At 43.3% G+C, this 20000-nt stretch overlaps 1 protein-coding gene across 7 annotated transcripts in view; it reads left to right on the top strand.

Annotated features, from left to right (window-relative positions):
* The window catches only part of ifih1 (interferon induced with helicase C domain 1), a 63908-nt gene that overhangs the window by 1715 nt on the left and 42193 nt on the right, over positions 1-20000 (top strand). For all 7 annotated transcript variants that reach the window (XR_009802974.1, XR_009802979.1, XR_009802978.1 and 4 more), the window contains exons 2-5: positions 4083-4257; positions 4351-4428; positions 7743-7814; positions 17116-17342. Coding sequence is in view for 1 of the 7 variants with exons in the window: in XM_061879936.1 (XP_061735920.1) it covers positions 4083-4257; positions 4351-4428; positions 7743-7814; positions 17116-17342 (552 nt within the window). In the remaining 6 variants the exon portion in view is untranslated. The remainder of the gene's footprint in view (positions 1-4082; positions 4258-4350; positions 4429-7742; positions 7815-17115; positions 17343-20000) is intronic.

The raw sequence follows: 20000 nt of genomic DNA, 5'->3' as shown, positions 1-20000 counted from the left end.
TTACTAAGGGAAGTGACGGAAAACGGACACCGGGTGGGGGTAATGTTCATTAATTTATTATATATGTAGTAGTAGTAGTAAGTATTAGTAAATTATATAGCGCTTTTCTCTAGTGACTCAAAGCGCTTTACATAGTGACACCCAATATCTAAGTGACATTTAAACCAGTGTGGGTGGCACTGGGAGCAGGTGGGTGAAGTGTCTTGCCCAAGGACACAACAGCAGTGACTAGGTCGGGTCGCGGGGGCAGCAGCCTAAGCAGGGAAGCCCAGACTTCCCTCTCACCTGCCACTTGGTCCAGCTCCTCCCGATGGATCCAGAGGCGTTTCCAGGCCAGCCCGGGGGACATAGTCTTCCCAACGTGTCCTGGGTCCTGCCCGTGGCCTCCTGCCGGTCGGACATGCCCCAAACATGTCGGGGTTCGGTTGGCACCCTGGAAAGATGCCCGAACTGTTCTGGTTTACTAAGGGAAGTGACGGCAAACGGACACCGGGTGGGGGTAATGTTCATTAATGTATTATATATGTAGTAGTAGTAGTAAGTATTAGTAAATTATATTTATATAGCGCTTTTCTCTAGTGACTCAAAGCGCTTTACATAGTGACACCCAATATCTAAGTGACATTTAAACCAGTGTGGGTGGCACTGGGAGCAGGTGGGTGAAGTGTCTTGCCCAAGGACACAACAGCAGTGACTAGGTCGGGTCGCGGGGGCAGCAGCCTAAGCAGGGAAGCCCAGACTTCCCTCTCACCTGCCACTTGGTCCAGCTCCTCCTGATGGATCCAGAGGCGTTTCCAGGCCAGCCCGGGGGAGATAGTCTTCCCAACGTGTCCTGGGTCTTGCCCAAGGACACAACCGCAGTGACTAGGTCGGGTCGCGGGGGCAGCAGCCTAAGCAGGGAAGCCCAGACTTCCCTCTCACCTGCCACTTGGTCCAGCTCCTCCTGATGGATCCAGAGGCGTTTCGAAGGCCAGCCCGGGGGACATAGTCTTCCCAACGTGTCCTGGGTCCTACCCGTGGCCTCCTGCCATGCCCCAAACATGTCGGGGTTCGGTTGGCATCCTGGAAAGATGCCCGAACTGTTCTGGTTTACTAAGGGAAGTGACGGAAAACGGACACCGGGTGGGGGTAATGTTCATTAATTTATTATATATGTAGTATTAGTAAATTGTATTTATATAGCGCTTTTCTCTAGTGACTCAAAGCGCTTTACATAGTGACACCCAATATCTAAGTTACATTTAAACCAGTGTGGGTGGCACTGGGAGCAGGTGGGTAAAGTGTTTTGCCCAAGGACACAACAGCAGTGACTAGGATGGGGGAAGCGGGAATCGAACCTGCAACCCTCAGGTTGCTGGCACAGCCACTCTACCAACCGAGCTATACCATATATATTATATATATATATATATAATAGCAATACTAAACAATACTAAGGACTAAAACCAAGGAAATGAAGTGTGACAAAAACTCAAAAGTGTATGGTGTAAGACTAAGTGTGTAAATTAACTGAAGTGTGTCTTACCAAGTGTTGTAGAGAGCGAAGGAACAAGGCAGTCCAAGAGGCAGGCAGATGAGCGTTCAGGGCCGGAGAGAAAAGTCAAGATCCGTGTTCAGGCGAAGGTCGGGAATCGAGGAAGGCAGTCCAAAGACACAGGGGGAAACAACAGACGATCTCGAAGGGGAAAGACTCTTCGGGAGAGCAACACAGACGTCGGAAACACGAAGGAAGACACAACAACGATCAGCGAACATCAGGCTTACGGTACACCATGTGAGAATTAAGTTCCCGCGCCGATCCCTGGGTCCACTGGTCCCTTTTTATACAGCTTATCGTCATCGGTCACAGGTGTGCAAGTTGACCGATTGTCTGCAGGCTTGAAGTTGCGTGGGCGTGCTGCAATCAGCGTGAGCGGGGGGCGTGTCCGGGGTCCTCTGGGTGGGTCCCGTAGCGGAGGGAGACGCATACTGCGCATGTGCCACAACACGAACCACCTCGTCTGGCTCCTCTCGATCTTAATCAAGAGCAGACAAACATTACAGGGCGACGAAACGGGATCGCTGACAGGTCGACCAACTTCCGGCGCCCCTTACAAAAAAAGGTGAGAAACAGGTAAACGCTGGAGGGGGGGTTAAGGTTATCCGGTGTAAATCCCACCTAACCTTATCCGTGTCCACACACACACACAACAATGCCACCGTTTAGGACCTCCTCCGCCATTTATGACCGCCGGCCTCGTGCGGAAAAATGGACTGATGCAAAGTGTACAAGTGGTCTGACGAGTCCACATTTCACCGCGTGTAAAGGATATCACCACATGAACCCTTCAGAAAACCACTGTCGGTAACTACAGTTCGTCGCTATATCTGTCAATGCAAGGTAAAAAAAAAAGAAGAAAGATATTTATCAACAACACCCAGAAACGCCGCCGGCTTCTCTGGGCCCGAGCTCATCTAAAATGGACAGATGCAAAGCGGGAAAAGAACACTTCAGAAAACCCCCGTCGGTAACTACAGTCGGTCGCTACATCAGTCAGTGCAAGGTAAAAACTCTGCCATGCAAAGTGAAAGATACTTATCAACAACACCCACGAATTCCCCCGGCTTCTCTGGTTCCCGAGCTCATCTAAGATGGACTGATGCAAAGCGGGAAAGTGTTCTGTGGTCTGACGAGTCCACATTTCCAAATTGTTTTTGGAAACTGCTGACGTCATGTGTAAAGGATATCACCACATGGGCTCAAGAACACTTCAGAAAACCACTGTCGGTAACTACAGTCGGTCGCTACATCAGTCAGTGCAAGGTAAAAACCCTGCCATGCAAAGTGAAAGATTTTTTATCAACAACACCCACGAATGCCGCCGGCTTCTCTGGTTCCCGAGCTCATCTAAGATGGACTGATGCAAAGCGGGAAAGTGTTCTGTGGTCTGACGAGTCCACATTTCCGAATTGTTTTTGGAAACTGTGGATGTTATGTGTAAAGGATATCACCACATGGGCTCAAGAACACTTCAGAAAACCACCGTCGGTAACTACAGTCGGTCGCTACATCAGTCAGCGCAAGGTAAAAACTCTGCCATGCAAATTGAAAGATACTTATCTACAACACCCACAAATTCCCCCAGCTTCTCTGGGCCTGAGCTCATCTGAGATGGACTGACGCAAAGTGGACAAGTGTTCTGTGGTCTGACGAGTCCACATTTACGAATTGTTTTTGGAAACTGTGGACGTCATGTGTAAAGGATATCACCACATGGGCTCAAGAACACTTCAGGAAACCACTGTCGGTAACTACAGTCGGTCGCTACATCAGTCAGCGCAAGGTAAAAACTCTGCCATGCAAAGTGAAAGATACTTATCAACAACACCCACGAATGCCGCCGGCTTCTCTAGTTCCCGAGCTCATCTGAGATGGACTGATGCAAAGTGGGGAAGTGTTCTGTGGTCTGACGAGTCCACATTTCCAAATTGTTTTCGAAAACTGTGGAAGTTGTGTGTCAGGGATATCACCACGTGGACTCAGGAACACTTCAGAAAACCACTGTCGGTAACAACAGTATATTGCAACATCTGTAAGTGCAAGGTTATAACTCTATCATGCAAAGCCTCAGCCATTTATCAACAACACCCATCCGTAAGATGGACTGATGCAAAGTAGAAAAGTGTTCCGTGTTCTGAAGCGTCCACATTTCAAATGGTTTTTGGAAACCAAAGAGGAAGAGAACCATCTGGACTGTTCTAGGCGCAGGGTGTAAAAGACGGATGGTATGGGGGGGTATTAGTGGCCGAGGTATGGGTAACTTACACATCTGTGAAGGGACCATTAATGCTGAAAGGTACATGCAGCTTTTGGAGCAATATATGTTGCCATCCAACAAATATTAATCACGGACGCCCCTGCTTATTTCAGCGAGACGATGCCACGCCAAATGAATATAAGTTGAAAAGGATTTGTTGTATTCTCTTTTTATTTACTATTTACACGACGTGACCACTTCACCGCTTTTGGCTTGTTGTTTATATTTGTTGCAATCCAGTATTTGACCTGGCCTCCTGGTCCTCATGTTCCGTCTTCACTTCAGATCCTTCGCGTGGCAGACACACAAGGACCGAGGGACGCGGCCCGTGAGCTCCTGAAAAGGATCGTGAGGTGTAAGTCCAGCTGGTACTCTGACTTCCTTCAGGTGTTGAAGGAAACTGAGCATCCTGTCCTGTATCGGCTGCTGCAAGGCTGGTCGGACTGCGACGACGGCACAGGTAACAAGACGCCGGGTCCAGAAGCCGAGCAAACATGAGGTGTGGAATCTGAGTTGTGTGAAATATGTGGACACGCCAAATCTGACCACACAGGAAGCATCCCTGCCACGGACAGTCCAGCTCTAACCTCGGAGGACTCCCAGGACACGGAGGCGGGGGACGACACCACAGGTACCACTTAGTCCGATAGATATTCCACATCATATCTTCTTCTTATTGTTTTATCCGCTGAAGAATGTGTTTGCTTGATGATAAAAACATGACTCCTTGTTGGAGTCCATGGGGGGCTACACTTCTTGCTTCTACATTCTCTACTGAACGGGAGTTGTCCTCGGTGACGGTTTTGGACTTTGGTCATTATTCCCGTCTCATTTGGTGAACAGGAACCATCGGAAGCGACAAAGTGTTCCACTTAACTGACTCCGTACAAAAGAGAACACAGTCAAAACAAGAAAGACAAATACATCCCATAAGTTATTATTATTATTGTTATTATTAATAATATTGTTATTATTATTATTACTATTATCCATCCATCCATCCATTTTCTACCGCTTATTCCCTTTTGGGGTCGCGAGAGGCGCTGGCGCCTATCTCAGCTACAATCGGGCGGAAGGCGGGGTACACCCTGGACAAGTCGCCACCTCATCGCAGGGCTATTACTATTATTAATATTATTATTGTTACTACTACTTTTATTTGTATTACTATTAGTAGTATTATTACTACTATTAATTGATATTACTACTATCACAATAATTATTATTACTACTACTATTATCATTACTATTATGTTTTTTATTATTATCATTATTATTATTAATACTATTACCATGATTACTACTATTATTAATGCTGTTAATATTATTGATAATACTGTTATTATTATTATTAGTTGTATCATTATTATTATTATTATTACTACTATTATGACTATTATTAATGTTAATATTACTCTTGCTATATTATTATTTGTTATATGATTAAAATTATTATCATTATGACTACTATTGTTATTAATACAATTAGTGTTACTACTATTATTATTGTTATTAGTATGATTGATATTACTATTATTATTATTATTACTAGTATTACTATTATTATTATTTTTTTTAATACTATTATCATTATTACTACTATTATTATTGTTATTCGTATTATTGGTATGACTTATTATTATCGGTGTTATTTTCCGTATTATTAATATTATTACTACTACTGTTTTTATTATTATTATTAGTGCTATACTATTATTAGTTATATTATTAATATTATTATCTTTATGACTATTATAATTAATACACTTATTATTATTACTACTATTGTATCACTATTATAAATGTTATTAGTATCATTGATTTTACTATTTTTATTATTATTATTATTATTATTACTCTTATCACTAGTACTATTATTAATATTTATATTAAAATAATGTACCCTGCCTTCTGCCCGATTGTAGCTGAGATAGGCGCCAGCGCCCCCCGCGACCCCGAAAGGGAATAAGCGGTAGAAAATGGATGGATGGATGAAAATGGATATTAAAATAATGTTATCATTTTAATATTATTAGTATTATTTATTATATTATATTATTATTGTTGTCATTATTACCACTATTATTATTCTTACTATTATTAATTGTATTATTATATTGATATTATTATTATTATTATTATTACTATTATTTTTAATATCATTTTTACTACTATTATTATTACTATTATTAATTGTATTAGTATTTTATTGACATTGTTATTATTGTTACTATTCTTAATATTGTAATTTTTACTACTAATATTACTACTATGATCAATGTTAGTAGTAGTATTGATATTACTATTATTTATATTGTATTCAAAGTAACTGAGAAGAAGTTTGTGTTGTCCTTATTTGGAGAAGAAAATTGTTCCACACTTTAGTGAAGGCATGAAACGTGTGCAACCGAGATAAGAAGAAACGAGTTGAATTTGCTACATGCTTTTTTTCTGCTCTCCTTGATCCTGCTCGGCAATCAGGAGGTTCAGCCGTTTGTAGTTGGCAATCAGGAGGGTGTATCTTCCAGCGTCATGTGCACATACATGCTTTTAACAAAAGTTTTTTTTCTGCTACATGCTTTATTCTGCTCGCTTTGTTCCTGCTTGGAAATCAGGAGGCTTACTTGTTTCCAATTGGCAATCAGGAGGGTTTATCTTCCAGCGTCATGTGCAGGTACATACTTTTAAGAACACTTTTTTTTCTGCTACATGCTTTATTCTGCTTGCCTTGTTCCAGCTTGGCAATCAGGAGGCTTACCCGTTTGTAGTTGGCAATCATAATGGTGTATCTTCCAGCGTCATGTGGACATACTTGCTTTTAAGAACAGGTTTTTTTCTGCTAAATGCTTTATTCTGCTCGCCTTGTTCCTGCTTGGCAATCAGGAGGCTGACCTGTTTGTAGTTGGCAATCAGGAGGGTGTATCTTCCAGCGTCGTGCACCTACATGGGTTCAACGACAGTTTTTTTTCCTGCTACATGCTTCATTCTGCTCACCTTGTTACTGCTTGGCAATCAGGAGGCTTACTTGTTTCTAATTGGCAATCAGGAGGGTTTATCTTCCAGCGTCATGTGCAGGTGCATACTTTTGAGAACAGTTTTTTTTTCTGCTACATGCTTTATTCTGCTCGCTTTGTTCTTACTTGACCAATCAGGAGAATCACCTGTTTCTAATTGGCAATCAGGAGGGTTTATCTTCCAGTGTCATGTGCACATACATGCTTTCAACAACCGTTTTTTTCTGCTACATGCTTTACTCTGCTCGCCTTGTTCCTGCTTGGCAATAAGGAGGCTCATCTGTTTGTAATTGGCAATCAGGAGGGTTTATCTTCCAGCATCATGTGCACATACATGCTTTCAACAACCTTTTTTTTTCTGCTACATGCTTTATTCTGCTCGCCTTGTTACTGCTTGGCAATAAAGAGACGCAGTTGTTTGTAATTGGCAATCAGGAGGGTTTTTCTTCCAGCGTCATGTGCACATAGATGCTTTCGAGAAAAGTAATTTTTTTTCTGCTACATGCTTTATTCCGCTCGCTTTGTTCTTACTTGGCAATAAGGAGGCTCACCTGTTTGTAATTGGCAATCAGGAGGGTTTATCTTCCAGCGTCATGTGCACATAAATACTTTCAAGAAAAGTTTTTTTTTTTTCTGCTACATGCTTTATTCTGCTCGCCTCATTCTTACTTGGCAATCAGTAGGCTCACCTGTTTCTAATTCTTCCCGATAAAATGACTTAAACCTCGCTATACTTCCTGTCCCTGCATCCTGGGGTCACGGTGCCAGCAACACGTCCACCTGTTGGTTTTGTTAGAGTCCCCGAGACCACCCCTCTTTCCCAGATCGTCATGTCGGGCTCAGTTGTTATTGCTTGCAGTGCAGCAACCGGCCACCGGGGGTCAGCAGCCCCTCAGCCTCTGACTTGTGTTCTTTGTCTGCTTCTCTGCAGACTTGTACAGAAGCGAGAGCGCCCTGGCACAGTCGCCGCCAGGCTCCAGAAGGTCGGAGGCGTCATCACCAGGTGGGAACAATCGACTCTTGAAAAGAACTTTGAAGTTCTTGCTGGTTTGAAAAGAGTAGAAGGTGGACGACCAATGCGTGAACTCTGCTTGGCAGCGTGGAACATGTTCCATGTGTGTGCCGTAATCCAAGGCAGGGGCTCAGAAAGCGTGTGGAATGAAAAACATATGCTGGCAAGACGACTCCGCGGCAAACTCCATTTCATGCTTTTTTTCAAATGATTCACGCTCCTTTTTTCTCTCCGGAAGTCTTCTCACGGCCTGATCTACTAAACGTCAGATAGAAAGACATAAAATTGTGTGGACTATTACCTTAAATTCCAAACATTAAGCCGCTTCTATTTATTTCCCTACACTTTGAACCCTGCGGCTTATAAAACGTTACTTAGACTTAGACAAACTTTGATCCTCAAAGAAAATTGTTCATGTACGGTTAACTAATGGATTTTATATCGTTTTCCATCCATCCATTTATCCATCCATATTCGTCCGCTTAGCTGAGGTGGAGTAGCAGGGGCACTAGCCTAAGCAGGGAAGCCCAGACTTTCCTCTCCTCAGCCACTTCGTGCAGCTCTTCCTGGGGGATCCCGAGGCGTTCCCAAGCCAGCCGGGAAACATAATCTACCCAACGTGTCCTGGGTCTTTCCCGTGGCCTCCTACCAGTCGGATTTGCCCTAAACACCTCCTTAGGGAGGCATTTGGGTGGCATTTTGACCAAATGCCCGAACCACCTCATCTTGCTCCTCTCCATGTGAAGGAGCAGCGGCTTTACTCTAAGTACCTCCCGGATGGCTGAGCTTCTCACCCTATCTCTAAGGGAGAGAACCGCCACCCGGCGGAGGAAACTCATTTCGTCCGCCTGAACCCGTGATCTTGTCCTTTCGGTCATAACCCAAAGCTGGATAACCTTCTCAGAGAGCACTAGAGGTTCTCTCACTTCCCTTCGACTGCCACGAAGCCTATGAAGGTGGATTTCACTCGCCTCTCACCGGCTGAACGATGTCGTCGGGCACATCTGGACTTCTGACCATACTGTGGTGCCGAGAATCACCAGCTTGCCGACTGTCCTGTGATGTTTCTACAGCATTAGTGGACTCTGGGGCCGCAGGGTACTTCATTGATGACGATCTTGCCTAGTAGCTGCACCTTCCGTTTCACAGTCTCACCATTTCCATTCCCATACGATCCTTAGATGGACAACCACCTTTAAGTAGAAGCATTTAAGTCTCACCTTAAAACTCATTTGTATACTCTAGCCTTTAAATAGACTCCCTTTTTAGACCAGTTGATCTGCCGTTTCTTTCCTTTTTCTTCTATGTCCCACTCTCCCTTGTGGAGGGGGTCCGGTCCGATCCGGTGGCCATGTACTGCTTGCCTGTGTATCGGCTGGGGACATCTCTGCGATGCTGATCCGCCTCCGCTTGGGATGGTTTCCTGCTGGCTCCGCTATGAACGGGACTCTCGCTGCTGTGTTGGATCCGCTTTGGACTGGACTCTCGCGACTGTCTTGGATCCATTGTGGATTGAACTTTCACAGTATCATGTTAGACCCGCTCGACATCCATTGCTTTCCTCCTCTCCAAGGTTCTCATAGTCATCATTGTCACCGACGTCCCACTGGGTCATTATTGTCACCGATGTCCCACTGGGTGTGAGTTTTCCTTGCGTGGGCCTACCGAGGATGTCGTAGTGGTTTGTGCAGCCCTTTGAGACACTAGTGATTTAGGGCTATATAAGTAAACATTGATTGATTGATTGATAAGTGTCCGTTCCATTATTCCACCATCTCTTTCCTTGGTTACACAATTGGTCCAGAGGGGGGTGAAGATGGATAAGCCTAAGGTTTATACAGTGCTCAATTGGCTGAGACCCACCACGGTGAAGGAGTTGCAGCGCTTCTTAGGTTTTGACAACTTTTATTGTCGCTTTATACGAGGATATAGTTCTATTGCGGCACCACTCACATCTATAAAAAAAGGTGGTTCCTGTGGATTGCCAATAAAAAGCAAGCTGCAATTACTGCCTTCAACCGTCTTAAAGACTGCTTCAAATCCGCACCTTTACTGAGGCACTTTGATCCCGGCTTGCCAAATGTGGTGGAAGTAAATGCCTCCGAGGTCGGTGCGGGGGCAGTTGTCCTTCAGAGACAGGGTACACCACCCAAACTATACCCTTGTGCGTTCTTTTCTAAGAAACTCAGTTATGGACAGGGGAACTATGATGTCGGAGACAGAGAGCTGTTGTCGGTGAAGTGGGCATTGAAGAAATGGGGATATTGGTTAGAGGGTGCCAAGGATCCATTCTTGGTTCTGACAGACCATTGCAACCTTGAGTACATCCAACGGGGCGAAGCGCTTGAACTCTCGACAAGCCAGATGGCGCTCTTCTTTTTACGTTTTGACTTCACCTTTTCTTATAGACCAGGGTCCAAGAACACCAAGGCTGACGCTTGATTGAATGAAACTTTTATTAGTAGATTGCACAATACAGTACATATTCCGTACAATTGACCACTAAATGGTAACACCCGAATAAGTTTTTCAACTTGTTTAAGTCGGGGTCCACGCTCTGTCTCAGATGTATGACACAGCTGAATTCCGAGCAGTGATTTGTCCCATCATCTCTCCATCTCGTATCCTGACTCCCGTGCTCTGGAACGTCAAGGAAGAAATTCGTCAGGCCCAGGTAGAAGATCCTGTTCTGGCCAAGTTTCCTCCAGGGCACACCTATGTTTCCACAAGGGTGAGGGATCAGTTACTGACCTGGGCGCCATATGCTGTTTGCAACTGGACATTAAGGTAATTCCCGCACTACGAGGGCCCTGTCCGGAAAATACTGGTGGCCCACATTATTCAGAGATGTCAGGAAATATGTCAAGTCCTGTTTCTCCTGGGCCTCGTCAAAATCCCCACTACAGGCTCCTAGTGGACCCCAGCGGCCTTGGTCAAATCTCTCCATTGACTTTGTTACTGAGCTACCCTCTTCCAAGGGTCACACCATTCTCCAAGTGCTGTCGTTTCATCCCTCTCACTTGTCTTCCAACTGCCTTCCAAGTATCAGAGATACTCTGGTCTTCCAGAGGACATTGTTTCGGATCAAGGTCCGCAGTTCTCGTCACAAGTATGGAAGGTCTTCATGACAAGATTGGGGGATGCAGTGAGTTTCACCTCTGGTTACAGTCCTCAGTCGAATGCACAAGGAGAGAGGACCAACCAGGAACTGGGGAGGTTCCTCCGCAACTACTGCATGGACCAACAGGCTCAGCGTGTGGAGTTTCTCCCTTGGTCTGAATATGCTCAAAATTCCTTTCACCATACTTCTACGGGCCTGACTCCATTTCAGTGTGTCTTTGGCTACCAACCTTCCTTGTGCCCCTGGGATCCAACAAAGATGGAGGTCCTTGCAGTGGATGACTGGTTCCATCGTTCAGAGGAGGTGTGGAATTCATCTCATGTCATCTCCAGTGCGCCATTTGCCGACAGAAGGAGCAGGCTGACCGTCATCACGGTGTGACTCCGATTTACCAACCTGGGTTTGGGTTTGGCTCTCCACCAACAACCTCAACCTTCACATGCCCTGCCGGAAGCCGAGTGAAGTGAAGTGAAGTGAATTATATTTATATAGCGCTTTTCTCAAGTGACTCAAAGCGCTTTACATAGCGACACCCAATATCTAAGTTACATTTAAACCAGTGTGGGTGGCACTGGGTGCACGTTTTGTGGGCCCCTTCAATGTCCTACGGAGTGTCAACAAGGTGCCATACAGGCTGCAACTTCCTGCTCATTACTGCATTTCACCCACATTTAATGTCTGCCTCATCAGACCTGTGACTCCTGGTCCCCTGGGGGATGCTTTCCCCCTTGATACCCCACCACCTCCCCTGGACATAGAGGGCGCCCTGGCTCATACTGTTAGGACACTCCTGGACTCCAGATGTCAAGGGGGTGGAGGGGGGTGTAGACTTCAGTATCTGGTGGACCGGGAGAGATTCGCTCCCGAGGAGCGTAGCTGGGTTCCCGCTATTGATGTTCCGGATCCAAACCTCATTCGGGACTTCCATCGGTATTGCCCTGATCGTCCTGCTCCAGGCCCTCGAGGTCGGCCTCCAGGACGTGGTCATCCTATGGCCAGTGCCGCATGTCTGTACTGTCAGTACCACGCCAACTCCCTCACTCCAGAGATCCTCATCTCCAGTCTATTAACTACACTCAGCTGGCTGCTCATCTACTCATTGCCTCACAGCCGATCAGTTTCTGCCATTCCACACTCCACACTCACCTGTGACTCCGTACCAAACAACTACATGTATACCTTTCTCAGCCCGGCTGCCTCAGGCAGTATCGTTTGACTTTGAAAGACTTCAGCCTGACCACGGAGTCCTGTCCGTTTAGCTTCAGTCTTTGTTTGTTGCTGAACTTTTGACTTCGTTTTTGCCGACTCCCTTGTATCCTTCGCACGGACGGCGGTAAAACCTTTGAAACCTGCGCCTGCATCCAAGAACGTCATAACAACGAGGTGATCTGAAGTCCTGCACATGCTGAGTGTGTTTCTGATAATCACATGCACATGTTGAAGTTTTTCACAGAAGTGCGGCGCCTGACTTTTTCCTGGAACATTTCGGTCCTTGCATGGGCTCATGTTTCACTTCATCTGCCGTTTCTCACGTTCGAGCATTGCGACCGGCTGACGTGAATTTATAGCTAACATCTGTTGTACACATCGCCATGCCTTGGTCCATATACCGAGACTTAAGAGAACACCAGTTGCACCGGAGTCCTTCTCATGTGCTAACGCTGCTACTTTCTGTCCAGTCATCCAAAGAAAACAAATATGGCTCGCCGGCAGGAATTTTTACAAAGTTCTTCCACACCGAACATGTCCACACATGGTCCAGATTTATTGAAGGCATTATTGGGTCCAGGCTGGAATGATTATACAGAGTACATCTTCAAAGATGTGGGCAAAAATGTACGTTTACCTTAAAGGGGAACATTATCACAATTTCAAAAGGGTTAAAAACAATAAAAATCAGTTCCCAGTGGCTTGTTGTATTTTTTGAAATTTTTTTAAAATTTTACCGGTCTCGGAATATCCCTAATTAAAGCTTTAAAGTGCCTTATTTTCGCTCTCTGCGAAGACACTGGCCATTTCCCAGTGACGTCACACAGTGCTGCCAATGTAAACAAACAATGGGAATACCACAGCAAGATATAGCGACATTAGCTCGGATTCAAACTCGGATTTCAGCGACTTAAGCGATTCAACAGATTACGCATGTATTGAAACAGATGGTTGGAGTATGAAAGTATTGAAGAAGAAACTGAAGCTATTGAGCGAATTCATAGCCATAGCATGGCCGAATAGCTGCGTTAGCATCGCCGGTAAAATGTGCGGACCAAACGATCAGGACTTTCGCGTCTTTTGACACGGGAGCAACTTAAATCCGTCGATTAGTAAGTGTTTGTTTCGCATTAAATGTGGGTGGAAGGAAACGTAATATAGTTGCAAATGCATCTACAGGTTATCCATACATCTCTGTGCCATGTCTGCTTTAGCACCGCCGGTAAATAGCATGTTAGCATCGATTAGCGTCGCATGTTAGCATCGATTAGCTATCAACAAAACTCACCTTTGTGATTTCGTTGACTATCGTTGCAAATGTATCTGCAGGTTATCCATACATATCTGTGCCATGTCTGCTTTAGCACCGCCGGTAAATAGCATGTTAGCATCGATTAGCGTAGCATGTTAGCATCGATTAGCTGGCAGTCAACATCAACAAAACTCACCTTTGTGATTTCGTTGACCATCGTTGCAAATGCATCTGCAGGTTATCCATACATCTTTGTTCCATGTCTGCTTTAGCACCGCCGGTAAATAGCATGTTAGCATCGATTAGCGTCGCATGTTAGCATCGATTAGCTATCAACAAAACTCACCTTTGTGATTTCGTTGACTATCGTTGCAAATGCATCTGCAGGTTATCCATACATCTCTGTGCCATGTCTGTCTTAGCATCGCCGGTAAAATGTGGAGACACTGGCACATTCAATGGGGGTCTGGCGGCAGGCACATTCAATGGGGGTCTGGCGGCAGGCACATTCAATGGGGGTCTGGCGGCAGGCACATTCAATGGGGGTCTGGCGGAAGGCACATTCAATGGGGGTCTGGCGGCAGGCACATTCAATGGGGGTCTGGCGGGAGACACTTTCGCATCTTCGGGCCAGTGGTGCAACTTGAATCCCTCCCTGTTAGTGTTGTTACACCCTCCGACAACACACCCACGAGGCATGATGTCTCCAAGGTTCCAAAAAATAGTCCAAAAAAACGTAAAACAATAGAGCTGTGACCCGGTGTTTGTAATGTGTTGAAAATGAAAATGGCGGGTGTGTTACCTCGGCGACGTCACATTCTGACGTCATCGCCTCCAGCGCGATAAACAGAAAGGGGTTTAATTCGCCAAAATTCACCCGTTTAGAGTTCGGAAATCGGTTAAAAAAATAAATGGTCTCTTTTCTGCACCATCAAGGTATATATTGACGCTTACATAGGTCTGGTGATAATGTTCCCCTTTAAACGGTCTAGGCTCCAGAAGAAAGTCTTTGAAACGGACAAAGCTTTGATTGGCACGAATATCAGGGATGTTCGTTTATAGCGATACATGCGTATCTCAGTACATTTTTCGACGTACTTATATTTATACTACTTCCTTCCTCTCTTGTTTGTGTGAAACAAAGTCAAAAGTACACGATAGCTCATAACAAAAACAACTATCTACAGTTGTGTAAATGGTAAATAAAAACAGAATGCAATGATTTGCAAATCCTTTTCAACTTATATTAAATGGAACTTAGAATGTAATGGCAGCAAAACAGTTGTCACAGGGGAATTTTTACCAGTGTGTTACCTGGCCTTTTCTTTTAACAACACTCAGTAAAGGCTTTGGGAACTGAAGAGACACATTTTTGAAGTGGAATTCTTTCCCGTTTTTGCTTGATGTACAACTTAAGTTGTTCAACAGTCCGTGGTCTCTGTTGTGCTATTTTAGGCTTCATATTTCACCACACTGGACTGGTCTGGACTACAGGCAGGCCAGTCTAGTACCCGCACTCTTTTACTACGAAGCCACACTGTTGTAACACGTGGATTGGCATCGTTTTGCTGAAATAAGCAGGGGCGTCCATGATAACATTGCTTGGATGGCAACATATGTTGCTCCAAAAGCTGTATGTACCTTTCAGCATTAATGGTGCCTTCACAGATGTGTAAGTTACCCATGCCTTGGGCATTAATACACCCCCATACCATCACAGATGCTGGCTTTTCAAATGTGCGCCTATATCAATCCGGATGGTTCTTTTCCTCTTTGTTCCGGAGGACACGACGTCCGCAGTTACCGAAAACAATTTGAAACGTGGAGTCGTCAGACCACAGAACATTTGTCCACTTTGCATCAGTCCATTTCAGATGGGCTCGGAAGCCAGCGGCGTTTCCGGGTGTTGTTGATAAATGGCTTTCACTTTGCACAGCGGAGTTTTACCTTGCACTTATAGACATAGTTACTGACAGTGGTTTTTCGGAAGTGTTCCTGAGCTCATGTGGCGATATCCTTTACACACTGATGCGGCTTTTCGATGCAGCACCGCCCGAGGGATCAAAGGAGCATAATATCATGGCTTACGTGCAGCGATTTCTCCAGATTCTCTGAACCTTGTGATGGTACTACAATCCCTAAATCCCTGGTGGAGGAATGTTGTTCTTAAACAATTTGCTCAGGCGTTTGTTGACAAAGTGGTGACCCTCGCCCCGTTCTTGTTTGCGAACGACTGAGAATTTCTCGGAAGCTGCTTTTATAGCCAATCATGGCAGCCCACCTGTTGCCAATTAGCATGTTCCTCAACTTTCTCACTCTTTTTTGCCACTCGTGCCAGCTTTTTTGAGACATGTCACAGACATCAAGTTCCAAAAATTTGCAAAAGAAAAATAACAAAGTTTACCAGTTCGGACGTTAAGTATCTTATTTTGCAGTCTATTCAATTGAATATAAGTTAAAAAGGATTTGTTGTATTCTCTCTTTATTTACCATTTACACAACGTGACAACTTCACCGCTTTTGGGGGTTTGTGCTACTCTTTTAAATAATTTCGTTGCTGCCCTCAAAGTCTTTCTGCGTCGAAATAATTATTCCCTGAATTAGTAAGCATGAACAAAAACAACAAAGAGGACTTATCGACACACCAATGCATGGACAACCCGGCCCCACGCTTACGTGTAGTTGCGACATAACGCCTCTTTTATTACCACTCTTGTCAATGTTCATGGTTATTTCTGCTTACCTTCACAATGACATACTTTTCCTGTGCATTATATATATTATATTGTGTATATATATATATACATTAGGTCAGGGGTGCCCACACTTTTTCTGCAGGCGAGCTACTTTTCAATCGACCAACTCGAGGGGATCTACCTCATTTATATATATCATTTATATTTATTTATTTATGAAAGAGACATTTTTGTAAACAAGTTAAATGTGTTTAATGAAAATACAAGCATGTGTAACACATATAGATGTCTTTCTTTCACGAAGACAAGAATATAAGTTGGTGTATTACCTGATTCTGATGACTTGCATTGATTGGAATCAGACAGTATTGATGATAACCGCCCACATTTTCAAATGGAGGAGAAAAAAAGTTGTCCTTTCTGTACAATACCACATGAAAGTGGTTGGTTTTTGGCATCTAATTCATCCAGCTTCCATACACTTTACAAGAAAAACATTGGCGGCAAATTCCGTAGCTTGCTTGATTGACATTCACGGGACCCGAGGGTCTTGTGAGATGACGCTGGCTGCTGCCGGTTCATTATTATGAAAATATGACCGAGAGGAAGGCGAGAAACACTTTTTTATTTCAACAGACTTTCGCGCCGTCCCTTCCGTCAAAACTCTAAAGGCCGACTGCACATTTCCTATCTTCACAATAAAAGCCCTGCTTCATGCTGCCTGCGCTAACAAAATAAGAGTCTCGGAAAGCTGGCGTGCACAAGTGATGTGCACGCCAGCTTTCTGAGGGATCGCTTGTGCACGCCAGTTTTCCGAGACTATGTATTTAGTTAGCGCAGGCAGCATGAAGCAGGGCTTTTATTGTGAAGATAGGAAATGTGCAGTCGGCCTTTAGAGTTTTGACGGAAGGTACGGCGCGAGAGTCTGTTGAAATAAAAAGTGTTTCTCGCCTTCCTCTCGGTCATATTTTCATAATAATGATCTTTAGGTGATTAAATCTGTCTTCATTACAGATCTTAGTGACTCGGGCGCGGCCACCAGACTTGCAGAAAGAGCTGATATTGTCCTTCGAGACTATCAGGAGGAGGTGGCTCAGCCGGCCTTGGAGGGCAAGAACATCATCATATGCCTCCCCACAGGAAGTGGGAAAACCCGGGTGGCGGTCTTTATTGCCGCCCAGCATCTGGGCCGCAGGACAGAAGAGGGCAAGACGGCTAAGGTGGTGGTTCTGGTCAACAAGGTACAACGATGTGGCTTTTAATACCTTTTTTAAACTGTATATACATATATATATATATATATATATATATATTTATGTGTATATATGTATGTATATGTATATATGTATGTATATATATGTATATGTATATATGTATGTATATATATGTATATATATATATATATATATATATATATACGTATATGTATATATTCACACACACATACATACATATATGTAGGTATATATATATATATACATATATATATATATATATATATATATATATATATATATATATATATATATATATATATATATATATTTCCTTTTGAGTTGGGAATTTGTGTTGGATGTAAATATAAACAGAATACAATGATTTGCAAATCCTTTTCAACCCATATTCAGTTGAATATGCTACAAAGACAACATATTTGATGTTCAAACTCATAAACTTTTTTTTTTTTTTTTGCAAATAATAATCAACTTAGAATTTCATGGCTGCAACACGTGCCAAAGTAGTTGGGAAACTATATCACCAGTATTGTGCGGCTGAAGCAAGTTAGTTTTTGGGAATTTTTGCGTAAGGTCCCCTCCTTACGACATCTTCGTGAAATAAAGTTTTCCAAAAATATGCATTTTCTGACATTTTCGGGTTTTGTCGGCACTCCTGATGAGATTTTGAGACATTTCCTACAACTATAGCACCAGTATTGTGCTGCTCAAGCAAGTTCGTTTTTTGGAATTTTTGCGTAATTTTTACGACATTTTCGCGAAAAAAAGTTTTCCAAAAATATGCATTTCCTGCCATTTTCGGGTTTTGTCGGCACTCCTGAAGAAGTTTTGAGACATTTCGTAAACTGTATCACCAGTATTGTGCGGCTGAAGCAAGTTCGTTTTTTGGATTTTTTGCATAAGGCCCCACCCCCCCTTACGACATTTTCGTAAAATAAATTTTTCCAAAAATATGCATTTTCTGACATTTTCGGGTTTTGTCGGCACTCCTGATGAGATTTTGAGACATTTCCTACAACTATAGCACCAGTATTGTGCTGCTGAAGCAAGTTCGTTTTTTGGAATTTTTGCGTAATTTTTACGACATTTTCGCGAAAAAAAGTTTTCCAAAAATATGCATTCTCTGCCATTTTCAGGTTTTGTCGGCACTCCTGAAGAGGTTTTGAGACATTTCCTAAACTACATCACCAGTATTGTGCGGCTGAAACAAGTTCGTTTTTTTGTAATTTTTGCGTAAAGCCCCCCCCCTTACGACATTTTCGTGAAATAAAGTTTTCCAAAAATATGCCTTTTCTGCCATTTTCGGGTTTTGTCGGCACTCCTGATGAGATTTTGAGACATTTCCTACAACTATAGCACCAGTATTGTGCTGCTGAAGCAAGTTCGTTTTTCGGAATTTTTGCGTAATTTTTACGACATTTTCGCGAAAAAAAGTTTTCCAAAAATATGCATTTCCTGCCATTTTCGGGTTTTGTCTGCACTCCTGAAGAGGTTTTGAGACATTTCCTAAACTATATCACCAGTATTGTGCGGCTGAAGCAAGTTTTTTTGCGTAAGGTCCCCCCCTTACGACATTTCCGTGAAATAAAGTTTTCCAAAAATATGCATTTTCTGCCATTTTCGGGTTTTGTCGGCACTCCTGAAGAGATTTTGAGACATTTCCTACAACTATAGCACCAGTATTGTGCGGCTGAAGCAAGTTCGTTTTTTGTAATTTTTGCGTAAGGCCCCCCCCCCACGACATTTTTGTGAAATAAAGTTTTCCAAAAATATGCATTTTCTGCCATTTTCGGGTTTTGTCGGCACTCCTGAAGAGGTTTTGAGACATTTCGTAAACTATATCACCAGTATTGTGCGGCTGAAGCAAGTTCGTTTTTTGGAATTTTTGCGTAATTTTACGACATTTTCACGAAAAAAAGTTTTCCAAAAATAAGCATTTTCTGACGTTTTCGGGTTTTGTTGGCACTCCTGATGAGATTTTGAGACATTTCCTACAACTATAGCACCAGTATTGTGCTGCTGAAGCAAGTTTGTTTTTTGGAATTTTTGCGTAATTTTTACATTTCCGCGAAAAAAGGTTTTCCAAAAATATGCATTTTCTTCCATTTTCGGGTTTTGTCGGCACTCCTGAAGAGGTTTTGAGACATTTCCTAAACTATATCACCAGTATTGTGCGGCTGAAGCAAGTTCGTTTTTTGGAATTTTTGCGTAAGGCCCCCCCCCCTTACGACATTTTTGTGAAATAAAGCTTTCCAGAAATATGCATTTTCTGCCGTTTTCGGATTTTGTCGGCACTCCTGAAGAGATTTTGAGACATTTCCTACAACTATAGCACCAGTATTGTGCGGCTGAAGCAAGTTCGCTATATTCACACACACATATATATATATATGTATATATATATATTTCCACATGAGTTGGGAAATTGTGTTAGATGTAAATATAAACAGAATACAAGGATTTGCAAATCCTTTTCAACCCATATTCAGTTGAATATGCTACAAAGACAAGATATTTGACGTTCAAACTCATAAACTTTATTAATTTTTTTGAAAATAATAATTAACTTAGAATTTCATGGCTGCAACACGTGCCAAAGTAGTTGGGAAAGGGCATGTTCACTACTGTGTTACATCACCTTTTCTTTTAACAACACTCAATAAA

This window comes from Nerophis ophidion, linkage group LG19, assembly GCF_033978795.1.
Source record: "Nerophis ophidion isolate RoL-2023_Sa linkage group LG19, RoL_Noph_v1.0, whole genome shotgun sequence".
NCBI classification, from domain to species: Eukaryota; Metazoa; Chordata; class Actinopteri; order Syngnathiformes; family Syngnathidae; genus Nerophis; species Nerophis ophidion.
This window is presented reverse-complemented; position numbering and strand designations above follow the sequence as displayed.